The sequence below is a fragment of the Phalangium opilio genome, unplaced genomic scaffold (assembly GCF_054372755.1).
Source record: "Phalangium opilio isolate 3A_F unplaced genomic scaffold, DU_Popi_V2 ptg000390l_1, whole genome shotgun sequence".
Lineage (NCBI taxonomy): Eukaryota > Metazoa > Arthropoda > Arachnida > Opiliones > Phalangiidae > Phalangium > Phalangium opilio.
The window spans coordinates 5,721,995-5,749,341 of record NW_028324234.1 but is presented as its reverse complement, the minus strand read 5'-3'; the positions used below and the strand labels follow the sequence as shown (position 1 = coordinate 5,749,341).

The 27,347-nt window shown below is 46.4% G+C and overlaps 1 protein-coding gene and 6 non-coding genes across 7 annotated transcripts; all 7 read right to left on the bottom strand.

The window, feature by feature from the left end:
• Window positions 1-8,181: 8,181 nt before the first annotated feature.
• Window positions 8,182-8,254, bottom strand: TRNAT-GGU (transfer RNA threonine (anticodon GGU)). The gene has a single exon. It is a non-coding gene; the product is annotated as a tRNA-Thr (tRNA).
• A 1,057-nt stretch (window positions 8,255-9,311) lies between these two features.
• TRNAT-GGU (transfer RNA threonine (anticodon GGU)) lies at window positions 9,312-9,384 on the bottom strand. Its single transcript has one exon. It is a non-coding gene; the product is annotated as a tRNA-Thr (tRNA).
• Window positions 9,385-10,441: 1,057 nt separating this feature from the next.
• Window positions 10,442-10,514, bottom strand: TRNAT-GGU (transfer RNA threonine (anticodon GGU)). The gene has a single exon. It is a non-coding gene; the product is annotated as a tRNA-Thr (tRNA).
• Window positions 10,515-14,777: 4,263 nt separating this feature from the next.
• On the bottom strand, window positions 14,778-14,850 carry TRNAD-GUC (transfer RNA aspartic acid (anticodon GUC)). Its single transcript has one exon. It is a non-coding gene; the product is annotated as a tRNA-Asp (tRNA).
• A 676-nt stretch (window positions 14,851-15,526) lies between these two features.
• Window positions 15,527-20,786, bottom strand: LOC149596496 (uncharacterized). Its single transcript, XM_089861433.1, has 2 exons — window positions 20,760-20,786; window positions 15,527-20,707 (listed from the first exon to the last, which is right to left on the bottom strand). Exons 1-2 carry the CDS (start codon window positions 20,784-20,786, stop codon window positions 15,527-15,529), a joined length of 5,208 nt encoding a protein of 1,735 aa, XP_089717559.1.
• A 4,539-nt stretch (window positions 20,787-25,325) lies between these two features.
• Window positions 25,326-25,398, bottom strand: TRNAD-GUC (transfer RNA aspartic acid (anticodon GUC)). The gene has a single exon. It is a non-coding gene; the product is annotated as a tRNA-Asp (tRNA).
• A 956-nt stretch (window positions 25,399-26,354) lies between these two features.
• TRNAD-GUC (transfer RNA aspartic acid (anticodon GUC)) lies at window positions 26,355-26,427 on the bottom strand. Its single transcript has one exon. It is a non-coding gene; the product is annotated as a tRNA-Asp (tRNA).
• Window positions 26,428-27,347: the final 920 nt, after the last annotated feature.

Here is a 27,347-nt window from a genome sequence, read left to right as displayed (position 1 = left end):
CGCTAACCATTGCGCCACGGAAGCCCAAAAATTAAATGGTCGTCAGGTATTTTGGAAAAACCTTGACTTTTAACGTCACATCTGAGACGTCACAATACCGCTCCCGGATGGGCTCGAACAACCAACCTATTGGTTAACAGCCGAACGCGCTAACCATTGAGCCACGGAAGCCCAAATTTAAATGCTCGTCAGGTATTGTGTAAAAACCTTGACTTTTTACGTCACATCTGAGACCTCACAACACCGCTCCCGAATGGGCTCGAACCACCAACCTATTGGTTAACAGCCGAACGCGCTAACCATTGAGCCACGGAAGCCCAAAGTTAAATGCTCGTCAGGTATTGTGTAAAAACCTTGACTTTTTACGTCACATCTGAGACCTCACAACACCGCTCCCGGATGGGCTCGAACCACCAACCTATTGGTTAACAGCCAAACAAGCTAACCATTGAGCCACGGAAGCTCAGAAATTAAATGGTTGTCACGTATTGTGGAAATGTTTTGACTTTTTACGCTACATCTGAGACTCCACAACACCTCTCCCGGGTGGGCTCGAACCTTCAACCTTTCGATTAACAGCTGAACGCGCTAATCATTGCGCCACGGAAGCCCAAAAATTAAATGTTCGTCAGGTATTGTGGAAAAACTCTGACATTTTACGTTACATCTGAGACGTCACAACACCGCTCCCGGATGGGCTCGAACCACTAAATTATTTGTTAACTGCTGAACGCGCTAACCATTGCGCCACGGAAGCTCAGAAATTAAATGGTTGTCACGTATTGTGGAAAAGTTTTGACTTTTTACGCTACATCTGAGACCCCACAACACCTCTCCCGGGTGGGCTCGAACCTTCAACCTTTCGATTAACAGCTGAACGCGCTAATCATTGCGCCACGTAAGCCCAAAAATTAAATGGTCGTCAGGTATTGTGGAAAAACTTTGGCTTTCCACGTTACGTTTGAGATCCCACAACACCGCGCCCGGGTGGGCTCGAACCACCAACCTATTGGTTAACAGCCGAACGCCCTAACCATTGCGCCACGGAAGCCCGAAAATTAAATGATCGTCAGGTATTGTGGAAAAACTTTGGCTTTCTACGTTACATTTGAGATCCCACAACGCCGCTCCCGGGTGGGCTCGAACCACTAACCTATTAGTTAACAGCCGAACGCGCTAACCATTGAGCCACGGAAGCTCAGAAATTAAATGGTTGTCACGTATTGTGGAAAAGTTTTGACTTTTTACGCTACATCTGAGACCCCACAACACCTCTCCCGAGTGGGCTCGAACCTTCAAAATTTCGATTAACAGCTGAACGCGCTAATCATTGCGCCACGGAAGCCCAAAAATTAAATGTTCGTCAGGTATTGTGGAAAAACTCTGACATTTTACGTTACATCTGAGACCTCACAACACCGCTCCCGGATGGGCTCGAACCACCAACCTATTGGTTAACAGCCGAACGCGCTAACCATTGCGCCACGGAAGCCCAAAAATTAAGTGGTCGTCAGGTGTTGTGGATAAGTTATGACTTATTACGTTACATCTGATACCCTACAACACCTCTTCCGGTTGGGCTCGAACCACCAACCTTTCGGTTAACAGCCGAACGCGCTAACCATTGCGCCAAGGAAGCCCAAAAATTTAATGGTCGTCAGGTATTGTGGCAAAACTTTGGCTTTCTACGTTACACTTGAGATCCCACACCACCGCTCCCGGGTGGGCTCGAACCACCAACCTATTGGTTAACAGCCGAACGCGCTAACCATTGAGCCACGGAAGCTCAGAAATTAAATGGTTGCCACGTATTGTGGATAAGTTTTGACTTTTTACGCTACATCTGAGACCCCACAACACCTCTTCCGGCTGCGCTTGAACCACCAGCCTTTCGATTAACAGTTGAACGCGCTAATAATTGCGCCACGGAAGCCCAAAAATTAAATGTTCGTCAGGTATTGTGGAAAAACTCTGACATTTTACGTTACATCTGAGACGTCACAACACCGCTCCCGGATGGGCTCTAACCACCAACCTATTGGTTAACAGCCGAACGCGCTAACCATTGAGCCACGGAAGCTCAGAAATTAAATGGTTGTCACGTATTGTGGAAAAGTTTTGACTTTTTACGCTACATCTGAGACCCCACAACACCTCTTCCGGGTGGGCTCGAACCACCAACCTTTCGATTAACAGCTGAACGCGCTAACCATTGCGCCACGGAAGCCCAGATATTAAATGCTCGTCAGGTATTGTGGAAAAACTCTGACATTTTACGTTACATCTGAGACGTCACAACACCGCTCCCGGGAGGGCTCGAACCACCAACCTTTCGGTTAACAGCCGAACGCGCAAACCATTGCGCCAAGGAAGCCCAAAAATTAAATGGTAGTCAGGTATTGTGGAAAAACTTTGGTTTTCTACGTTACATTTGAGATCGCACAACACCGCTCCCGGGTGGGCTCGAACCACCAACCTTTCGATTAACAGCTGGACGCGCTAATTATTGCGCCGCGGAAGCCCAAAAATTAAATGTTCGTCAGGTATTGTGGAAAAATTCTGACATTTTACGTAACATCTGAAACGTCACAACACCGCTCCCGGATGGGCTCGAAACACCAACCTATTGGTTAACAGCCGAACGCGCTAACCATTGAGCCACGGAAGCTCAGAAATTAAATGGTTGTCACGTATTGTGGAAAAGTTTTGACTTTTTACGCTACATCTGAGACCCCACAACACCTCTTCCGGGTGGGCTCGAACCACCAACCTTTCGATTAACAGCTGAACGCGCTAACCATTGCGCCACGGAAGCCCAGATATTAAATGCTCGTCAGGTATTGTGGAAAAACTCTGACATTTTACGTTACATCTGAGACGTCACAACACCGCTCCCGGGAGGGCTCGAACCACCAACCTTTCGGTTAACAGCCGAACGCGCAAACCATTGCGCCAAGGAAGCCCAAAAATTAAATGGTAGTCAGGTATTGTGGAAAAACTTTGGTTTTCTACGTTACATTTGAGATCGCACAACACCGCTCCCGGGTGGGCTCGAACCACCAACCTTTCGATTAACAGCTGGACGCGCTAATTATTGCGCCATGGAAGCCCAAAAATTAAATGTTCGTCAGGTATTGTGGAAAAATTCTGACATTTTACGTAACATCTGAAACGTCACAACACCGCTCCCGGATGGGCTCGAAACACCAACCTTTCGGTTAACAGCCGAACGCGCTAACCATTGCGCAACGGAGGCCAAATATTAAATGGTCGTCAGGTATTGAGGTAAAACTTTGACTTTTTACTTCACATCTGAGACCTCACAACACCGCTCCCGGATGGGCTCGAACCACCAACCTATTGGTTAACAGCCGAACGCGCTAACCATTGCGCCACGGAAGCCCAAAAATTAAGTGGTCGTCAGGTGTTGTGGAAAAAACCTTGACTTTTTACGTCACATCTGAGACCTCACAACACCGCTCCCGGATGGGCTCGAACCACCAACCTATTTGTTATCAGCCGAACGCGCTAACCTTTGAGCCACGGAAGCTCAGAAATCAAACGGTTGTCAGGTATTGTGGATAAGTTATGACTTATTACGTTACATCTGATACCCTACAACACCTCTTTCGGTTGGGCTCGAACCACCAACCTTTCGGTTAACAGCCGAACGCGCTAACCATTGCGCCAAGGAAGCCCAAAAATTTAATGGTCGTCAGGTATTGTGGCAAAACTTTGGCTTTCTACGTTACACTTGAGATCCCACACCACCGCTCCCGGGTGGGCTCGAACCACCAACCTATTGGTTAACAGCCGAACGCGCTAACCATTGAGCCACGGAAGCTCAGAAATTAAATGGTTGCCACGTATTGTGGATAGGTTTTGACTTTTTACGCTACATCTGAGACCCCACAACACCTCTTCCGGCTGCGCTTGAACCACCAGCCTTTCGATTAACAGTTGAACGCGCTAATAATTGCGCCACGGAAGCCCAAAAATTAAATGTTCGTCAGGTATTGTGGAAAAACTCTGACATTTTACGTTACATCTGAGACGTCACAACACCGCTCCCGGATGGGCTCTAACCACCAACCTATTGGTTAACAGCCGAACGCGCTAACCATTGAGCCACGAAAGCTCAGAAATTAAATGGTCGTCACGTATTGTGGAAAAACTTTGGCTTTCTACGTTACATTTGAGATCCCACAACACCACTCCCGGGTGGGCTCGAACCACCAACCTATTGGTTAACAGCCGAACGCGTTAACCATTGCGCCACGGAAGCCCAAAAATTAAATGGTCGTCAGGTATTGTGGAAAAACTTTGGCTTTCTACGTTACGTTTGAGATCCCACAACGCCGCTCCCGGGTGGGCTCGAACCACTAAATTATTTGTTAACTGCTGAACGCGCTAACCATTGCGCCACGGAAGCTCAGAAATTAAATGGTTGTCACGTATTGTGGAAAAGTTTTGACTTTTTACGCTACATCTGAGACCCCACAACACCTCTCCCGGGTGGGCTCGAACCCTCAACCTTTCGATTAACAGCTGAACGCGCTAATCATTGCGCCACGTAAGCCCAAAAATTAAATGGTCGTCAGGTATTGTGGAAAAACTTTGGCTTTCCACGTTACGTTTGAGATCCCACAACACCGCGCCCGGGTGGGCTCGAACCACCAACCTATTGGTTAACAGCCGAACGCCCTAGCCATTGCGCCACGGAAGCCCGAAAATTAAATGATAGTCAGGTATTGTGGAAAAACTTTGGCTTTCTACGTTACATTTGAGATCCCACAACGCCGCTCCCGGGTGGGCTCGAACCACTAACCTATTAGTTAACAGCCGAACGCGCTAACCATTGAGCCACGGAAGCTCAGAAATTAAATGGTTGTCACGTATTGTGGAAAAGTTTTGACTTTTTACGCTACATCTGAGACCCCACAACACCTCTCCCGGGTGGGCTCGAACCACCAACCTTTCGATTAACAGCTGAACGCGCTAACCATTGCGCCACGGAAGCCCAAAATTTCAATGTTCGTCAGGTATTGTGGAAAAACTCTGACATTTTATGTTACATCTGAGACGTCACAACACCGCTCCCGGGAGGGCTCAAACCACCAGGCTTTTGAATAGCAGCTGAACGCGCTAACCATTGCGCCACGGAAGCCCAAAAATTAAATGGTCGTCCGGTATTGTGGAAAAACTTTGACTTTTTACGTAACATCTGAGACCTCATAGCACCGCTCCCGGGTGTGCTCGAACCACCAACCTTTCTGTTAACAGCCGAACGCGCTAACGATTGCGCCACGGAAGCCCAAAATTTAAATGGTCGTCCGGTATTGTGGAAAAACCTTGACTTTTTACGTCACATCTGAGACGTCACAACACCGCTCCCGGATGGGCTCGAACCACCAACCTATTGGTTAACAGCCGAACGCGCTAACCATTGAGCCACGGAAGCTCTGAAATTAAATGGTTGTCACGTATTGTGGAAAAGTTTTGACTTTTTACGCTACATCTGAGACCCCACAACACCTCTCCCGGGTGGGCTCAAACCTTCAACCTTTCGATTAACAGCTGAACGCGCTAGTCATTGCGGCACGGAAGCCCAAAAATTAAATGTTCGTCAGGTATTGTGGAAAAACTCTGACATTTTACGTTACATCTGAGACCTCACTACACCGCTCCCGGATGGGCTCGAACCACCAACCTATTGGTTAAAAGCCGAACGCGCTAACCATTGCGCCACGGAAGCCCAAAAAATAAATGGTCGTCAGGTGTTGTGGAAAAAACCTTGGCTTTTTACGTCACATCTGAGACGTCACAACACCTATTCCGGTTGGGCTCGAACCACCAACCTTTCGGTTAACAGCCGAACGCGCTAACCATTGCGCCAAGGAAGCCCAAAAATTTAATGGTCGTCAGGTATTGTGGCAAAACTTTGGCTTTCTACGTTACATTTGAGATCCCACACCATCGCTCCCGGGTGGGCTCGAACCACCAACCTATTGGTTAACAGCCGAACGCGCTAACCATTCAGCCACGGAAGCTCAGAAATTAAATGGTTGTCACGTATTGTGGATAAGTTATGACTTATAACTTTACATCTGAGACCCTACAACACCTCTCTCGGTTGGGCTCGAACCACCAACCTTTCGGTTAACAGCCGAACGCGCTAACCATTGCGCCAAGGAAGCCCAAAAAATAAATGGTCGTCAGGTATTGTGGAAAAACTTTGGCTTTCTACGTTACATTTGAGATCCCACAACACCGCTCCCGGGTGGGCTCGAACCACCAACGTATTGGCTAACAGCCGAACGCGCTAAGCATTGAGCCACGGAAGCTCAGAAATTAAATGGTTGTTACGTATTGTGGAAAAGTTTTGACATTTTACGCTACATCTGAGACCCCACAAAACCTCTCCCGGGTGGGCTCGAACCACCAACCTTTCGATTAACAGCTGAACGCGCTAATTATTGCGCCACGGAAGCCCAAAAATTAAATGTTCGTCAGGTATTGTGGAAAAACTCTGACATTTTACGTTACATTCGAGACGTCACAACACCGCTCCCGGGAGGGCTCAAACCACCAGTCTTTTGAATAGCAGCTGAACGCGCTAACCATTGCGCCACGGAAGCCTAAATATTAAATGGTCGTCATGTATTGTGGAAAAACTCTGACTTTTTACGTTACATCTGAGACCTCACAAAACGCTCCCGGATGGGCTCGAAAAACCAAAATTTCGGTTAAAAGCCGAAAGCGCTAGCCATTGAGCCACGGAAGCTCTGAAATTAAATGGTCGTCCGGTATTGTGGAAAAACTTTGACTTTTTACGTAACATCTGAGACCTCATAGCACCGCTCCCGGGTGTGCTCGAACCACCAACCTTTCTGTTAACAGCCAATCGCGCTAACCATTGCGCCAAGAAAGCCCAAATATTAAATATTCGTCAGGTATTGTGGAAAAACTCTGACATTTTACGTCACATCTGAGAACTCACAACACCGCTCCCGGGTGGGCCCGAACCACCAACCTATTGGGTAACAGCCGAACACGCTAAAAATTGAGCCACGGAAGCTCAGAAATTAAATCGTTGTCACGTATTGTGGAAAAGTTTTGACTTTTTACGCTACATCTGAGACCCCACAACACCTCTCCCGGGTGGGCTCGAACCACCAACCTTTCGATTAACAGAAGAACGCGCTAACCATTGCGCCACGGAAGCTCAAAAATTAAATGGTCGTCAGGTATTGTGGAAAAACCTTGACTTTTTACGTCACATCTGAGACCTCACAACACCGCTCCCGGATGGGCTCGAACTACCAAACTATTGGTTAACAGCCGAACGCGCTAACCATTGAGCCACGGAAGCTCAGAAATTAAATGGTCATCAGGTATTGTGGAAAAACTTTGGCTTTCTACGTTACATTTGAGATCCCACCACACCGCTCCCGGGTTTGCTCGAACCACCAACCTATTGGCTAACAGCCGAACGCGCTAAACATTGAGCCACGGAAGCTCAGAAATTAAATCGTTGTCACGTATTGTGGAAAAGTTTTGACTTTTTACGCTACATCTGAGACCCCACAACACCTCTCCCGGGTGGGCTCGAACCACCAACCTTTCGATTAACAGAAGAACGCGCTAACCATTGCGCCACGGAAGCCCAAAAATTAAATGGTCGGCAGGTATTGTGGAAAAACCTTGACTTTTTACGTCACATCTGAGACCTCACAACACCGCTCCCGAAAGGGCTCAAACCACCAGTCTTTTGAATAACAGCTGAACGCACTAACCATTGAGCCACGGAAGCCCAAAAATTAAATGGTCGGCAGGTATTGTGGAAAAACTTTGTCTTTCTACGTTACATTTGAGATCCCACAACACCGCTCCCGGGTGGGCTCGAACCACCAACCTATTGGCTAACAGCCGAACGCGCTAACCTTTGAGCCACGAAAGCTCAGAAATTAAATGGTTGTCACGTATTGTGGAAAAGTTTTGACTTTTTACGCTACATCTGAGACCCCACAACACCTCTCTCGGGTGGGCTCGAACCACCAACCTTTCGATTAACAGCTGAATGCGCTAATTATTGCGCCACGGAAGCCCAAAAATTAAATGGTCGTCAGGTATTCTGGAAAAACTTTGGCTTTCTACGTTACATTCGTGATCCCACAACACCGCTCCCGGGTGGGCTTGAACCACCAACCTTTCGGTTACCAGCCGAACGCGCTAACCATTGCGCCACGGAAGCCCAAAAATTAAATGGTCGTCAGGTATTGTGGAAAAACTTTGGCCTTCTACGTTACATGTGAGATCCCACAACACCGCTCCCGGGTGGCCTCGAACCACCAACCTATTGGTTAACAGCCGAACGCGCTAACCATTGAGCCACGGAAGCCCAAAAATTAAATGGTCGTCAGGTATTGTGGAAAAACCTTGACTTTTTACGTAACATCTGAGACGTCACAACACCGCTCCCGGGTATGCTTGAAGCACCAACCTATTGGCTAACAGCCGAACGCGCTAACCATTGAGCCACGGAAGCTCAGAAATTAAATGGTTGTCAGGTATTGTGGAAAAACTTTGGCTTTCTACGTTACATTTGAGACCCCACAACCACCAACCTTTCGATTAACAGCTGAACGCGCTAACCATTGAGCCACGGAAGCTCAGAAATTAAATGGTCGTCAGGTATTGTGGAAAAACTTTGGCTTTCTACGTTACATTCGAGATCCCACAACACCGCTCCCGGGTATGCTTGAAGCACCAACCTATTGGCTAACAGCCGAACGCGCTAACCATTGAGCCACGGAAGCTCAGAAATTAAATGGTTGTCAGGTATTGTGGAAAAACTTTGGCTTTCTACGTTACATTTGAGACCCCACAACCACCAACCTTTCGATTAACAGCTGAACGCGCTAACCATTGAGCCACGGAAGCTCAGAAATTAAATGGTCGTCAGGTATTGTGGAAAAACTTTGGCTTTCTACGTTACATTTGAGATCCCACAACACCGCTCCCGGGTGGGCTCGAACCACCAACCTATTGGCTAACAGCCGAACGCGCTAACCTTTGAGCCACGAAAGCTCAGAAATTAAATGGTTGTCACGTATTGTGGAAAAGTTTTGACTTTTTACGCTACATCTGAGACCCCACAACACCTCTCTCGGGTGGGCTCGAACCACCAACCTTTCGATTAACAGCTGAATGCGCTAATTATTGCGCCACGGAAGCCCAAAAATTAAATGGTCGTCAGGTATTCTGGAAAAACTTTGGCTTTCTACGTTACATTCGTGATCCCACAACACCGCTTCCGGGTGGGCTTGAACCACCAACCTTTCGGTTACCAGCCGAACGCGCTAACCATTGCGCCACGGAAGCCCAAAAATTAAATGGTCGTCAGGTATTGTGGAAAAACTTTGGCCTTCTACGTTACATGTGAGATCCCACAACACCGCTCCCGGGTGGCCTCGAACCACCAACCTATTGGTTAACAGCCGAACGCGCTAACCATTGAGCCACGGAAGCCCAAAAATTAAATGGTCGTCAGGTATTGTGGAAAAACCTTGACTTTTTACGTAACATCTGAGACGTCACAACACCGCTCCCGGGTATGCTTGAAGCACCAACCTATTGGCTAACAGCCGAACGCGCTAACCATTGAGCCACGGAAGCTCAGAAATTAAATGGTTGTCAGGTATTGTGGAAAAACTTTGGCTTTCTACGTTACATTTGAGACCCCACAACCACCAACCTTTCGATTAACAGCTGAACGCGCTAACCATTGAGCCACGGAAGCTCAGAAATTAAATGGTCGTCAGGTATTGTGGAAAAACTTTGGCTTTCTACGTTACATTCGAGATCCCACAACACCGCTCCCGGGTATGCTTGAAGCACCAACCTATTGGCTAACCGCCGAACGCGCTAACCATTGAGCCACGGAAGCTCAGAAATTAAATGGTTGTCAGGTATTGTGGAAAAACTTTGGCTTTCTACGTTACATTTGAGACCCCACAACCACCAACCTTTCGATTAACAGCTGAACGCGCTAACCATTGAGCCACGGAAGCTCAGAAATTAAATGGTCGTCAGGTATTGTGGAAAAACTTTGGCTTTCTACGTTACATTTGAGATCCCACAACACCGCTCCCGGGTGGGCTCGAACCACCAACCTATTGGCTAACAGCCGAACGCGCTAACCTTTGAGCCACGAAAGCTCAGAAATTAAATGGTTGTCACGTATTGTGGAAAAGTTTTGACTTTTTACGCTACATCTGAGACCCCACAACACCTCTCTCGGGTGGGCTCGAACCACCAACCTTTCGATTAACAGCTGAATGCGCTAATTATTGCGCCACGGAAGCCCAAAAATTAAATGGTCGTCAGGTATTCTGGAAAAACTTTGGCTTTCTACGTTACATTCGTGATCCCACAACACCGCTTCCGGGTGGGCTTGAACCACCAACCTTTCGGTTACCAGCCGAACGCGCTAACCATTGCGCCACGGAAGCCCAAAAATTAAATGGTCGTCAGGTATTGTGGAAAAACTTTGGCCTTCTACGTTACATGTGAGATCCCACAACACCGCTCCCGGGTGGCCTCGAACCACCAACCTATTGGTTAACAGCCGAACGCGCTAACCATTGAGCCACGGAAGCCCAAAAATTAAATGGTCGTCAGGTATTGTGGAAAAACCTTGACTTTTTACGTAACATCTGAGACGTCACAACACCGCTCCCGGGTATGCTTGAAGCACCAACCTATTGGCTAACAGCCGAACGCGCTAACCATTGAGCCACGGAAGCTCAGAAATTAAATGGTTGTCAGGTATTGTGGAAAAACTTTGGCTTTCTACGTTACATTTGAGACCCCACAACCACCAACCTTTCGATTAACAGCTGAACGCGCTAACCATTGAGCCACGGAAGCTCAGAAATTTAATGGTCGTCAGGTATTGTGGAAAAACTTTGGCTTTCTACGTTACATTCGAGATCCCACAACACCGCTCCCGGGTATGCTTGAAGCACCAACCTATTGGCTAACAGCCGAACGCGCTAACCATTGAGCCACGGAAGCTCAGAAATTAAATGGTTGTCAGGTATTGTGGAAAAACTTTGGCTTTCTACGTTACATTTGAGACCCCACAACCACCAACCTTTCGATTAACAGCTGAACGCGCTAACCATTGAGCCACGGAAGCTCAGAAATTAAATGGTCGTCAGGTATTGTGGAAAAACTTTGGCTTTCTACGTTACATTTGAGATCCCACAACACCGCTCCCGGGTGGGCTCGAACCACCAACCTATGGGTCAACAGCAGAACGCGCTAACCATTGCGCCACGGAAGCCCAAAAATTAAATGCTCGTCAGGTTTTGCGTAAAAACCTAGACTTTTTACGTCACATCTGAGACCTCACAACACCGCTCCCGGATGAGCTCGAACCACCAACCAATTGGTTAACAGCCGAACGCGCTAACCATTGAGCCACGGAAGCTCAGAAATTAAATGGTCGTCAGGTATTGTGGAAACACCTTGACTTTTTACGTCACATCTGAGACCTCACAACACCGCTCCCGAAAGGGCTCAAACCACCAGTCTTTTGAATAACAGCTGAACGCGCTAACCATTGCGCCCCGGAAGCCCAAAAATTAAATGGTCGTCAGGTATTGTGGAAAAACTTTGGCTTTCTACGTTACATTCGAGATCCCACAACACCGCTCCCGGGTATGCTTGAAGCACCAACCTATTGGCTAACAGCCGAACGTGCTAACCATTGAGCCACGGAAGCTCAGAAATTAAATGGTTGTCAGGTATTGTGGAAAAACTTTGGCTTTCTACGTTACATTTGAGACCCCACAACCACCAACCTTTCGATTAACAGCTGAACGCGCTAACCATTGAGCCACGGAAGCTCAGAAATTAAATGGTCGTCAGGTATTGTGGAAAAACTTTGGCTTTCTACGTTACATTTGAGATCCCACAACACCGCTCCCGGGTGGGCTCGAACCACCAACCTATGGGTCAACAGCAGAACGCGCTAACCATTGCGCCACGGAAGCCCAAAAATTAAATGATTGTCACGCATTGTGGATAAGTTTTGACTTTTTACGCTACATATGAGACCCCACAACACCTCTCCCGGGTGGGCTCGAACCTTCAACCTTTCGATTAACAGCTGAACGCGCTAATCATTGCGCCACGGAAGCCCAAAAATTAAATGTTCGTCAGGTATTGTGAAAAACTCTGACATTTTACGTTACATCTGAGACCTCACAACACCGCATCCCGGATGGGCTCGAACCACAAACCTATTGGTTAACAGCCGAACGCGATAACCATTGAGCCACGGAAGCTCGGAAATTAAATGGTTGTCAGGTATTGTGGATAAGTTATGACTTATTACGTTACATCTGATACCCTACAACACCTCTCCCGGTTGGGATCGAACCACCAACCTTTCGGTTAACAGCCGAACGCGCTAACCATTGCCCCAAGGAAGCCCAAAAATTAAATGTTCGTCAGGTATTGTGGAAAAACCTTGAATTTTTACGTTACATTTGAGATCCCACAACACCGCTCCCGGGTGGGCTCGAACCACCAACCTATTGGTTAACAGCCGAACGCGCTAATCATTGAGCCACGGAAGCCCAGAAATTAAATGGTTGTCACGTATTGTGGAAAAGTTTTGACTTTTTACGCTACATCTGAGACCCCACAACACCTCTCCTGGGTGGGCTCGTACCACCAACCTTTCGATTAACAGCTGAACGCGCTAACCATTGCGCCACGGAAGCCCAAAAATTCAATGTTCGACAGGTATTGTGGAAAAACTCTGACATTTTATGTTACATTTGAGACGTCACAACACCGCTCCCGGGAGAGCTCAAACCACCAGTCTTTTGAATAGCAGCTGAACGCGCTAACCATTGCGCCACGGAAGCCCAAAAATTAAATGGTCGTCAGGTATTTTGGAAAAACCTTGACTTTTAACGTCACATCTGAGACGTCACAATACCGCTCCCGGATGGGCTCGAACAACCAACCTATTGGTTAACAGCCGAACGCGCTAACCATTGAGCCACGGAAGCCCAAATTTAAATGCTCGTCAGGTATTGTGTAAAAACCTTGACTTTTTACGTCACATCTGAGACCTCACAACACCGCTCCCGAATGGGCTCGAACCACCAACCTATTGGTTAACAGCCGAACGCGCTAACCATTGAGCCACGGAAGCCCAAAGTTAAATGCTCGTCAGGTATTGTGTAAAAACCTTGACTTTTTACGTCACATCTGAGACCTCACAACACCGCTCCCGGATGGGCTCGAACCACCAACCTATTGGTTAACAGCCAAACAAGCTAACCATTGAGCCACGGAAGCTCAGAAATTAAATGGTTGTCACGTATTGTGGAAATGTTTTGACTTTTTACGCTACATCTGAGACCCCACAACACCTCTCCCGGGTGGGCTCGAACCTTCAACCTTTCGATTAACAGCTGAACGCGCTAATCATTGCGCCACGGAAGCCCAAAAATTAAATGTTCGTCAGGTATTGTGGAAAAACTCTGACATTTTACGTTACATCTGAGACGTCACAACACCGCTCCCGGATGGGCTCGAACCACACACCTATTGGTTAACAGCCGAACGCGCTAACCATTGAGCCACGGAAGCTCAGAAATTAAATGATTGTCACGTATTGTGGATAAGTTTTGACTTTTTACGCTACATATGAGACCCCACAACACCTCTCCCGGGTGGGCTCGAACCTTCAACCTTTCTATTAACAGCTGAACGCGCTAATCATTGCGCCACGGAAGCCCAAAAATTAAATGTTCGTCAGGTATTGTGAAAAACTCTGACATTTTACGTTACATCTGAGACCTCACAACACCGCATCCCGGATGGGCTCGAACCACAAACCTATTGGTTAACAGCCGAACGCGATAACCATTGAGCCACGGAAGCTCGAAATTAAATGGTTGTCAGGTATTGTGGATAAGTTATGACTTATTACGTTACATCTGATACCCTACAACACCTCTCCCGGTTGGGATCGAACCACCAACCTTTCGGTTAACAGACGAACGCGCTAACCATTGCCCCAAGGAAGCCCAAAAATTAAATGTTCGTCAGGTATTGTGGAAAAACCTTGAATTTTTACGTTACATTTGAGACGTCACAACACCGCTCCCGGGAGAGCTCAAACCACCAGTCTTTTGAATAGCAGCTGAACGCGCTAACCATTGCGCCACGGAAGCCCAAAAATTAAATGGTCGTCAGGTATTTTGGAAAAACCTTGATTTTAACGTCACATCTGAGACGTCACAATACCGCTCCCGGATGGGCTCGAACCACCAACCTATTGGTTAACAGCCGAACGCGCTAACCATTGAGCCACGGAAGCCCAAAGTTAAATGCTCGTCAGGTATTGTGTAAAAACCTTGACTTTTTACGTCACATCTGAGACCTCACAACACCGCTCCCGGATGGGCTCGAACCACCAACCTATTGGTTAACAGCCGAACGCGCTAACCATTGAGCCACGGAAGCCCAAAAATTCAATGCTCGTCAGGTATTGTGGAAAAACTCTGACATTTTACGTTACATCTGAGACGTCACAACACCGCTCCCGGGAGGGCTCGAACCACCAACCTTTCGGTTAACAGCTGAACGCGCTGACCATTGCGCCACTGAAGCCCAAAAATTAAATTTTCGTCAGGTATTGAGGTAAAACTTTGACTTTTTACTTCACATCCTAGACCTCACAACACCGCTCCCGGATGGGCTCCAACCACCAACCTTTCGATTGACAGCCGAACGCGCTAACCATTGAGCCACGGAAGCTCAGAAATAAAATGGTTGTCACGTATTGTGGAAAAGTTTTGACTTTTTACGCTACATCTGAGACCCCACAACACCTCTTCCGGGTGGGCTCGAACCACCAACCTTTCGATTAACAGCTGAACGCGCTAACCATTGCGCCACGGAAGCTCAAAAATTAAATTTTCGTCAGATATTGTGGAAAAACTCTGACATTTTACGTTACATCGGAGACATCACAACACCGCTCCCGGATGGGCTAGAACCTCCAACCTATTGGTTAACAGCCGAACGCGCTAACCATTGAGCCACGGAAGCTCAGAAATTAAATGGTTGTCAGGTATTGTTGAAAAGTTACGACTTTTCAAGCTACATCTGTGTGCGTGATCAATAAAGACATTAAGTTAACTGGTTCAATGTAACGGTTAAAACAATTTATTTCTAGTTTAAACAAACGTGTCATGAATTAAAGAGATAACATTTGGATTACAATAGAACTGCCTTTTGATATGGAAATGCTGCATATATATATTGACATTTAAAAAATATACAAGATAAGAAATCTAATAAAAAGCCGTTAAAAAATAGCCCTAATTACGTGATACATAGCAAATTGATATTACAATAAAAAGCTTTAAACAGCAATAGTTTTTTAAGACTAAACATTCCGCCCGACTTGAAATATTGGTTTCAATTCTACTTATTCTAATGGTAGCTGACACAACTTAACAATAGATCGCTTAACTTGTTTGTCAGCTGTCTGCACGGTGGCTACTCGGACAATTTTATCGGCGCCGGGATGAACTTCTTTGACACGAGCCATCTTCCATTTTGTAGGAGGTAGATTTTCGTCCTTCAGTAACACAAGATCGCCAATCTGGAGGTTCGGTTTTGGTTTTGTCCACTTAGGTCGTTGTTGTAATCTGGACAAGTACTCGTTACTCCAACGTTTCCAGAAATGTTGTACGAGTTTCTGACTAAGTTGCCAACGTGATAAGTGTTTCAATCTTTCAGTTGTTAAGTCCGGTTCTGGGATGGCGGTAATCGGGCCTCCTATGAGAAAATGCCCTGGTGTTAATACGGACATATCGGAGGGATCAGCGCTCATCGATGTCAATGGTCTTGAGTTAAGGCACGCCTCGACTTGACATAGGACGGTCTGCATCTCTTCGTATGTTAGTGTAGTTAATCCAATAACTCGTTTCAAGTGGAACTTCACCGATCTGACACCAGCTTCCCATAAGCCACCCATATGTGGAGAGCCTGGAGGATTAAAGTGCCAATTGATTCCTTCCTCGGATACCCAGTTGACGACGGATGCGCTTTTTGATGTGGCAATTACTATTTTGATCATTTTCTTCAACTCATGATTAGCCCCAATGAAGTTTGAACCGCAGTCGCTGTAGATGTTTAGACATTTCCCACGACGAGACACGAATCGTTTAAGGGCAGCCAGGAACGCTTCGGTGGACATATCGCTTACCAATTCCAGGTGTATTGCTCGAGTGGAAAAGCAGGCGAACAGAGCGACATATGCCTTAAATGTCTTTTGACCACGACCTTTTAAGACTCTAAGAATGAAAGGCCCAGCGTAATCAATTCCACAGTTTAGGAATGGCCGTGCTGGAGTGACTCGAGGCGTCGGTAATTGACCCATTAGCTGTGATCCAGTAGTGGCTTGAAGACGGACACATCGTACGCACCGTCGAATGTGAAAGCGTATTGCGTCACGGAGGCCAATAATCCAGAATCGTCTTTGGATAACAGCACTTAGAAGTTGAGGTCCTCCATGCAAATGTTTAATATGTTCGTGATTGATTAGTAAATCAGTTAGGGGGTGTCTGCGAGGCAACAACATCGGATGGATTCTATCGACTGGTAGGCCAGAATGTTGAATACGCCCTCCTACTCTGATTATCCCCGTTTCATCCAGGAAGGGGTGCAATGATAAGAGTCTGCTCTTTGATGGAAGATCTCTTTGTTGTAATAATCGCTCGTACTCTTCAGAAAAACATTCCTGCTGTACTCGTTTTATCCAATGCTTGAGAGCGGCTTCACGTTCATCCGGGCACAGGACTCCAATTTTTCTTGACTCTTTCAGATTAGCGTCAACTCTGCTGTTAGAAATAAACCGGAACATATAGGCCGTAACATTTATCAAAGTTCTAAAGGAAGAATAGCTGGTTAGCATGGAATTGTTCGTGTGTACGTGAGCCGCTGCTAGTTTTATGGTTCTTTGTTCGACACCGCATTCCGCTGATTCTTGTAAGGGAGGCAATTGTTCCAGTGGTTGAGATGAATGTAACCAAGGCGGTCCGTGCCACCATAGTGGATGTTGATGCATCTCGGTTGCGTACACTCCCCGGGAGGCGCAGTCTGCTGGGTTGCTTTCTCCAGGGACATGGTGCCATTGAGCGGTTGGTACGATAGCTTGAATTTCAGACACCCGATTGGCCACGAAGGTCTTCCAGCGTTGAGGTGGGGAGGTGACCCAGGACAGCACGATCGTGGAATCGGTCCAACAGTGGATCTCGTTCACTTGTTCCTTTATTGAGGTTTGGAAAAGCTTTATTAATTTGGCTAGTAAAACCGCTCCACATAATTCGAGTCTGGGAAGTGTTGCTTTCTTCAGTGGAGCGACTCTTGTTTTCGCGGCAACTAATTGAACGTTCACTTGTCCCTCTGCAGTTACTGATCGCATATAAATTGATGCAGCATACGCCTTCTCTGAGGAGTCACAAAATCCATGTAGGGTTGCTTCCTGGACACCAGGCTGGTAAACGTAGCGTGCAACTGTTAACGTCTCAATCTGGGGGAGATGCTTTCGAAATTCTTGCCATTTTTTAACCAAATTAGCTGGTAGTGGTTCATCCCAGTCCACTTTGAGTTGCCATGTATCTTGAAGTAGTATTTTTCCCAAGATGGTGACCGGCGCGAGAAAACCAAGTGGGTCAAAAATCTTTGCTGTATCGGAGAGTATAGTTCGCTTCGTGATGATATCTCCTTTGTTCAGCGATGCCACAGAAAAGGTGAAATGATCTGCCGTTGGTGTCCAATAGAGCCCAAGGGTTTTTATTGCTTCGTCGATGTCGATTCTCAGCGAGTCAGGACTGGCACGTAATTCGGCTGGTAGTTTCTTGAGTAGAGTTGTATCATTTGACGCCCACTTCCGGAGTTCAAATCCAGCTGCAGTAGTTGCCGTAATCAATTGTTCTTGAAGTTTGAGTCCTTCTGCTGTAGTCCTTACTCCTGTCATCAAGTCATCCATGTAAAAGTCGCTTTTTAGGGCTTGAGACGCCCAGGGCAACGTCTCCTCCACGTGTTTAGATAGTTGTTGTAGTGTTTTTACAGCCAAGTACGGTGCAGTTGCCGTGCCATAAGTGACGGTCCGTAATCGATATTCTTCCCATGCCTTCGAAGGATCAGATCTCCATATGATTCTTTGCCAATCACGATCCTCTGGATGAATCAAGATTTGTCGATACATCTTGGTTATATCCGCTGTCATGACAATTGGGAAGGAACGAAAACGGATTAAAAGAGTGATTAGGTCGTCTTGAAGTTTCGGTCCTGTAAGTAGAATATCATTGAGCGATATCCCTGCTGAAGTCTTGGCCGATGCATCGAAGACCACCCTCAACTTTGTTGTTGTGCTAGTTTCCTTAATGACAGGATGATGTGGCAAGTAATAGGCATTCTTCATTTTCTGATTTTTAGGCACGCGCTCCATATGTCCAAGATTGAGATACTCGTCCATGAAATTGCAATATGGTTCCTTTAAGGTTGGGTCCGCTTGGAGGCGTTTTTCCATATAAGAAAATCTTCGGATAGCTGCTTTCTTTGAGTCGCCAAGGTTGATCGGATCAGATTTAAATGGTAGACGAACCATGAATCTTCCGGAGCTTTGTCTGGTATAGGATTCTTCATACATTTGTTCGCAGAGTGTTTCATCAGGCGTTAGGTAACTAATTTGTCCAATATTTTCCAACTCCCAAAATTTGGATACTTGATCATCGAGAGTGCAGGAATGAACTCGAATTTCGGGCTTGATAGAAGATCCTGGGTGTCCTATTGGTCCACCAATAACCCAGCCGAATTTCGAATTAATAGCCATAGGTAGCCACGGTTTTCCCTTGCGTTTTTCTTCTCCGATGATTTCAAAATAAATGTCCGCACCCAGCAGCACGTCTACTGGACTTGAAGTATAGAAATTTGGGTCGGCAAGTTTCAGTCCTTGAACATGTGGCCATTGAGCTGGATTGAACGAAAAACTCGGCAGATTCTCGGTTATGTTCTTGAGTATCAAGGCTTTAATCGTTAGTTTACTTGCCGCTTCTACTTGAATTTCCAACTGTACCGTACCCCGTGACGTTCCTATACCAGTGGCTCCTATACCACCAATGGTGATACTATAGCGTGTTCTCCTCAACTGGAGCTTGCGAATGCCTTCTTCCGTAATAAATGTGGCTTGTGACGCTGAATCTAACAAGGCCCGTAGCGGTTTGAACTGTCCAGTACCGTCTTCAACGTGTATGATCGCCGTTGGTAGGATCACTTGGTAACCCTTGGAGTTCTTCGAACATGTTAGGGATAGCTCTCGAGAGACGTGCGTAGTAACGTTTCTTGATTCAGGTTCTTCTCGATGAAGCATTGTATAATGTTTTGAATGGCATAATTTGCAGGTTCCCCATTTGCAATCGCTGCTCTGGTGATCAGAACGGAGACAATTAAAACAGAGAGAATGTTTTTTAACCATACCCCATCTTTCATCGCTTGAGGCCTTCACGAAGATCGGACATTTGAAGATTGCGTGATCTTCTGTACAGAAGATACAGTTCCTTTTGATCGCTCCATGATGTGCGTGTATGCTCCTCTTCTGATGAAAAGCCTCCTTTGACTTTAATGTACTTGAGACCGGTTGGGCCGCTGCTAGCGCTCTGGCTCGCTGTTCCAGAAAATTTGTGAGTTCATCATATGTTGGCCGCCTTGTCCCAGATAAAGATAATTCCCAATGACGTCGTGATTCATTGTCGAGTTTTTCTTTAATAATGTAGATTAAAACTGCGTCCCAATGCTGAACAGGTTCGTTGAGGACCTTCAATGACCTAATACATTCCGAAGTAGTATCCACCAATCGCCTTAGGGCTGATGCTGATTCATCTTTGATTGAAGGCTGGTTGAAGAGGCGTTTTATGTGCGCATCGATTATTTCTCTTGCATTGTGATACCGATTTTTTAAGATGTCCCATGCTTCAATGTAATTTCCGTCTGTTAACTGGATTGAATGGATTAAGAGAGCTGCTTCGCCAAAGGTGGCATTCTTGAGATAATGTAACTTCTGAGCGCCTGACAGCTGTGCGTTGGAGTGAACGGTAGCAACGAACAGGTCATGAAACGGATACCACTCTATGTAACTTCCCCCAAATTTTGGTAGATCAATAGGTGGTAGTCGAATGTCAGCCGTGGTTTTTGTCGCCGAAAGATTGGACATTGCTAGCTTGTTCTTTTCATTCCGCAGCAGAATATCCATGTTCTCTAGCCTGGTGATGAGTGCGTTATATTCTATTTCGATTGCATCGAACTCTTCTACCGTGCATTTCATCTGCATGATCTCTTGGAGTGAATCAAGGTCCGACGAAAGTTTTTGAACTTTGTCAGTGTATAATGTTACCGCCGCATCCGTCAGAGGTTGTAGTTCTTGCCTAGTGCCAGGTTGCATGATGTTGTTTTCAATACGTGTAATTTGACCCTTGAGTGCCTTGCGTCTTGAAAGTAGAGAGTCCATGGTGCTGCTGTCCTTGTTGACTGAGTAGACGTCTCTTGACTTGACGCTTAACTTGATGCCTTTGAAGATTTTCACGAAATTATTATGCCGGGCTAGCTGCGATTGAGTTGTAAGTTCAATGCATGTGCGTATATCCGGCTCGACGGACCAAAATGTGCGTGATCAATAAAGACATTAAGTTAACTGGTTCAATGTAACGGTTAAAACAATTTATTTCTAGTTTAAACAAACGTGTCATGAATTAAAGAGATAACATTTGGATTACAATAGAACTGCCTTTTGATATGGAAATGCTGCATATATATATTGACATTTAAAAAATATACAAGATAAGAAATCTAATAAAAAGCCGTTAAAAAATAGCCCTAATTACGTGATACATAGCAAATTGATATTACAATAAAAAGCTTTAAACAGCAATAGTTTTTTAAGACTAAACAATCTGAGACCCCACAAAACCTCTCTCGTTTGGGCTCGAACCACCAACCTTTCGGTTAACAGCTGAACATGCTGACCATTGCGCCACTGAAGCCCAAAAATTAAATGTTCGTCAGGTATTGTGGAAAAACTCCGACATTTTACGTTACATCTGAGACGTCACAACACTTCTCCCGGATGGGCTCGAACCACCAACCTATTGGTTAATAGCCGAACGCGCTAACCATTGCGCCACTGAAGCCCAAAAATTAAATTTTCGTCAGGTATTGAGGTAAAACTTTGACTTTTTACTTCACATCTGAGGCCTCACAACACCGCTCCCGGATGGGCTCGAACCACCAACCTTTCGGTTAACAGCCGAACGCGCTAACCATTCGCCACGGACGCCCAAAAATTAAATGGTCGTCAGGTATTGTGGAAAAACTTTGGCTATTTACGTTACATTTGAGATCCAAAAACACCGCTCCCGGGTGGGCTCGAACCACCAAGCTATTGGTTAACAGCCGAACGCGCTAACCATTGAGCCACGAAAGATCAGAAAATAAATGGTTATCACGTATTATGGAAAAAGTTTGACTTTTCACGCTTCATCTGAGACCTCACAACACCTCTCCCGGGTGGGCTCGAATACCAACCTTTCGATTAACAGCTGAACGCGCTAACCATTGCGCCACGGAAGCCCAAAAATTAAATGCTCGTCAGGTATTGTGGAAAAACTCTGACATTTTACGTTACATCTGAGACGTCACAACACCGCTCCCGGGAGGGCTCGAACCACCAACCTTTCGGTTAACAGCTGAACGCGCTGACCATTGCGCCACTGAAGCCCAAAAATTAAATTTTCGTCAGGTATTGAGGTAAAACCTTGTCTTTTTACTTCACATCTGAGACCTCACAACACCGCTCCCAGATGGGCTCGAACCACCAACCTTTCGGTTAACAGCCGAACGCGCTAACCATTCGCCACGGACGCCCGAAAATTAAATGGTCGTCAGGTATTGTGGAAAAACTTTGGCTATTTACGTTACATTTGAGATCCAAAAACACCGCTCCCGGGTGGGCTCGAACCACCAACCTATTGGTTAACAGCCGAACGCGCTAACCATTGAGCCACGGAAGATCACAAATTAAATGGTTGTCACGTATTGTGGAAAAGTTTTGACTTTTAACGCTACATCTGAGACCCCACAACACCTCTTCCGGTGGGCTCGAACCACCAACCTTTCGATTAAGTGCTCGACGCGCTAATTATTGCGCCACGGAAGGAAAAAATTAAATGGTCGTCAGGTATTGTGGAAAAACTCTGACATTTTACGTAACATCTGAGACGTCACAACACCGCTCCCGGATGGGCTCGAACCACCAACCTTTCGGTTAACAGCCGAACGCGCTAGCCATTGCGCCACGGACGCCCAAAAATTAAATGGTTGTCAGGTTTTGTTGAAAAGTTACGACTTTTCACGCTACATCTGAGACCCCACAAAACCTCTCTTTTGGGCTCGAACCACCAACCTTTCGGTTAACAGCTGAACGCGCTAACCATTGCGCCACGGAAGCCCAAAAATTAAATGGTCGTCAGGTATTGTGGAAAAACTTTGGCTATTTACGTTACATTTGAGATCCAAAAACACCGTTCCCGGGTGGGCTCGAACCACCAAGCTAATGGTTAACAGCCGAACGCGCTAACCATTGAGCCACGAAAGATCAGAAAATAAATGGTTATCACGTATTATGGAAAAAGTTTGACTTTTCACGCTACATCTGAGACCTCACAACACCTCTCCCGGGTGGGCTCGAACCACCAACCTTTCGATTAACAGCTGAACGCGCTAACCATTGCGCCACGGAAGCCCAAAAAATAAATGCTCGTCAGGTATTGAGGTAAAACTTTGACTTTTTACTTCACATCCGAGACCTCACAACACCGCTCCCGGATGGGCTCGAACCACCAACCTTTCGATTAACAGCCGAACGCGCTAACCATTGAGCCACGGAATCTCAGAAATTAAATGGTTGTCAGGTATTGTTGAAAAGTTACGACTTTTCACGCTACATCTGAGACCCCACAAAACCTCTCTCGTTTGGGCTCGAACCACCAACCTTTCGGTTAACAGCTGAACGCGCTGACCATTGCGCCACTGAAGCCCAAAAATTAAATGTTCGTCAGGTATTGTGGAAAAATTCTGACATTTTACGTTACATCTGAGACGTCACAACACTTCTCCCGGATGGGCTCGAACCACCAACCTATTGGTTAATAGCCGAACGCGCTAACCATTGCGCCACTGAAGCCCAAAAATTAAATTTTCGTCAGGTATTGAGATAAAACTTTGACTTTTTACTTCACATCTGAGTTCTCACAAAACCGCTCCCGGATGGGCTCGAACCACCAACCTTTCGGTTAACAGCCGAATGCGCTAACCATTCGCCACGGACGCCCAAAAATTAAATGGTCGTCAGGTATTGTGGAAAAACTTTGGCTATTTACGTTACATTTGAGATCCAAAAACACCGCTCCCGGGTGGGCTCGAACCACCAACCTATTGGTTAACAGCCGAACGCGCTAACCATTGAGCCACGAAAGCTCAGAAAATAAATGGTTGTCACGTATTGTGGAAAGGTTTTGACTTTTTACGCTACATATGAGACCCAACAACACCTCTCCCGGGTGGGCTCGAACCACCAACCTTTCGATTAACAGCTGAACGCGCTAACCATTGCGCCACGCAAGCCCAAAAATTAAATGTTCGTCAGGTATTGTGGAAAAACTCTGACATTTTACGTTACATCTGAGACGTCACAACACTTCTCCCGGATAGGCTCGAACCACCAACCAATTGGTTAACAGCCGAACGCGCTAACCATTGAGCCACAGAAGCTCAGAAATTAAATGGTTGTTAGGTTTTGTGGATAAGTTATGACTTTTTACGTTACATCTGAGACCCTACAACACCTCTCCCAGGTGGGCTCGAACCACCATCCTTTCGGTTAACAGCTGAACGCGCTAACCATTGCGCCACGGAAGCCCAAAAAATAAATGCTCGTCAGGTATTGAGGTAAAACTTTGACTTTTTACTTCACATCCGAGACCTCACAACACCGCTCCCGGATGGGCTCGAACCACCAACCTTTCGATTAACAGCCGAACGCGCTAACCATTGAGCCACGGAAGCTCAGAAATTAAATGGTTGTCACGTATTGTGGAAAAGTTTTGACTTTTTACGCTACATCTGAGACCCCACATCACCTCTTCCGGGTGGGCTCGAACCACCAACCTTTCGATTAACAGCTGAACGCGCTAACCATTGCGCCACGGAAGCCCAAAAATTAAATGTTCGTCAGGTATTGTGGAAAAACTCTGACATTTTACGTTACATCTGAGACATCAGAACACCGCTCCCGGATGGGCTAGAACCACCAACCTATTGGTTAACAACCGAACGCGCTAACCATTGAGCCACGGAATCTCAGAAATTAAATGGTTGTCAGGTATTGTTGAAAAGTTACGACTTTTCACGCTACATCTGAGACCCCACAAAACCTCTCTCGTTTGGGCTCGAACCACCAACCTTTCGGTTAACAGCTGAACGCGCTGACCATTGCGCCACTGAAGCCCAAAAATTAAATGTTCGTCAGGTATTGTGGAAAAATTCTGACATTTTACGTTACATCTGAGACGTCACAACACTTCTCCCGGATAGGCTCGAACCACCAACCAATTGGTTAACAGCCGAACGCGCTAACCATTGAGCCACAGAAGCTCAGAAATTAAATGGTTGTTAGGTTTTGTGGATAAGTTATGACTTTTTACGTTACATCTGAGACCCTACAACACCTCTCCCAGGTGGGCTCGAACCACCATCCTTTCGGTTAACAGCCGAACGCGCTAACCATTGCGCCAAGGAAGCCCAAAAATTAAATGGTTGTCACGTATTGTGGAAAAATTTTGACTTTTAACGCTACATCTGAGACCCCACAACACCTCTTCCGGGTGGGCTCGAACCACCAACCTTTCGATTAACAGCTGAACGCGCTAACCATTGCGCCACGGAAGCCCAAAAATTAAATGTTCGTCAGGTATTGTGGAAAAACTCTCACATTTTACGTTACATCTGAGACGTCACAACACCGCTCCCGGGAGGGCTCGAACAACCAACCTTTCGGTTAACAGCTGAACGCGCTGACCATTGCGCCACTGAAGCCCAAAAATTAAATTTTCGTCAGGTATTGAGGTAAAACTTTGACTTTTTACTTCACATCCGAGACCTCACAACACCGCTCCCGGATGGGATCGAACCACCAACCTTTCGATTGACAGCCGAACGCGCTAACCATTGAGCCACGGAAGCTCAGAAATTAAATGGTTGTCACGTATTGTGGAAAAGTTTTGACTTTTTACGCTACATCTGAGACCCCACAACACCTCTTCCGGGTGGGCTCGAACCACCAACCTTTCGATTAACAGCTGAACGCGCTAACCATTGCGCCACGGAAGCCCAAAAATTAAATGTTCGTCAGGTATTGTGGAAAAACTCTGACATTTTACGTTACATCTGAGACATCACAACACCGCTCCCGGATGGGCTATAACCTCCAACCTATAGGTTAACAGCCGAACGCGCTAACCATTGAGCCACGGAAGCTCAGAAATTAAATGGTTGTCAGGTATTGTTGAAAAGTTACGACTTTTCAAGCTACATCTGAGACCCCACAAAACCTCTCTCGTTTGGGCTCGAACCACCAACCTTTCAGTTAACAGCTGAACGCGCTGACCATTGCGCCACTGAAGCCCAAAAATTAAATGGTCGTCAGGTATTGTAGAAAAACTTTGGCTATTTACGTTACATTTGAGATCCAAAAACACCGCTCCCGGATGAGCTCGAACCACCAAGCTATTGGTTAACAGCCTAACGCGCTAACCATTGAGCCACGAAAGATCAGAAAATAAATGGTTATCACGTATTATGGGATAATTTTAACTTTTCACGCTACATCTGAGACCTCACAACACCTCTCCCGGGTGTGATCGAACCACCAACCTTTCGATTAACAGCTGAACGCGCTAACCATTGCGCCACGGAAGCCCAAAAATTAAATGCTCGTCAGGTATTGTGGAAAAACTCTGACATTTTACGTTACATCTGAGACGTCACAACACCGCTCCCGGGAGGGCTCGAACCACCAACCTTTCGGTTAACAGCTGAACGCGCTGACCATTGCGCCACTGAAGCCCAAAAATTAAATTTTCGTCAGGTATTGAGGTAAAACTTTGACTTTTTACTTCACATCCGAGACCTCACAACACCGCTCCCGGATGGGCTCGAACCACCAATCTTTCGATTGACAGCCGAACGCGCTAACCATTGAGCCACGGAAGCTCAGAAATGAAACGGTTGTCACGTATTGTGGAAAAGTTTTGACTTTTTACGCTACATCTGAGACCCCACAACACCTCTTCCGGGCGGGCTCGAACCACCAACCCTTCGATTAACAGCTGAACGCGCTAACCATTGCGCCACGGAAGCCCAAAAGTTAAATGTTCGTCAGGTGTTGTGGAAAAACTCTGACATTTTACGTTACATCTGAGACGTCACAACACCGCTCCCGGGAGGGCTCGAACCACCAACCTTTCGGTTAACAGCTGAACGCGCTGACCATTGCGCCACTGAAGCCCAAAAATTAAATTTTCGTCAGGTATTGAGGTAAAACCTTGACATTTTACTTCTCATCTGAGACCTCACAACACCGCTCCCGGATGGGCTCGAACCACCAACCCTTCGGTTAACAGCCGAACGCGCTAACCATTCGCCACGGACGCCCAAAAATTAAATGGTCGTCAGGTATTGTGGAAAAACTTTGGCTATTTACGTTACATTTGAGATCCAAAAACACCGCTCCCGGGTGGGCTCGAACCACCAACCTATTGGTTAACAGCCGAACGCGCTAACCATTGAGCCACGGAAGATCAGAAATTAAATGGTTGTCACGTATTGTGGAAAAGTTTTGACTTTTAACGCTACATCTGAGATCCCACAACACCTCTTCCGGGTGGGCTCAAACCACCAACCTTTCGATTAAGAGCTGGACGCGCTAATTACTGCGCCACGGAAGCCCAAAAATTAAATGTTCGTCAGGTATTGTGGAAAAACTCTGACATTTTACGTAACATCTGAGACGTCACAACACCGCTCCCGGATGGGCTCGAACCACCAACCTTTCGGTTAACAGCCGAACGCGCTAGCCATTGCGCCACGGACGCCCAAAAATTAAATGGTTGTCAGGTATTGTTGAAAAGTTA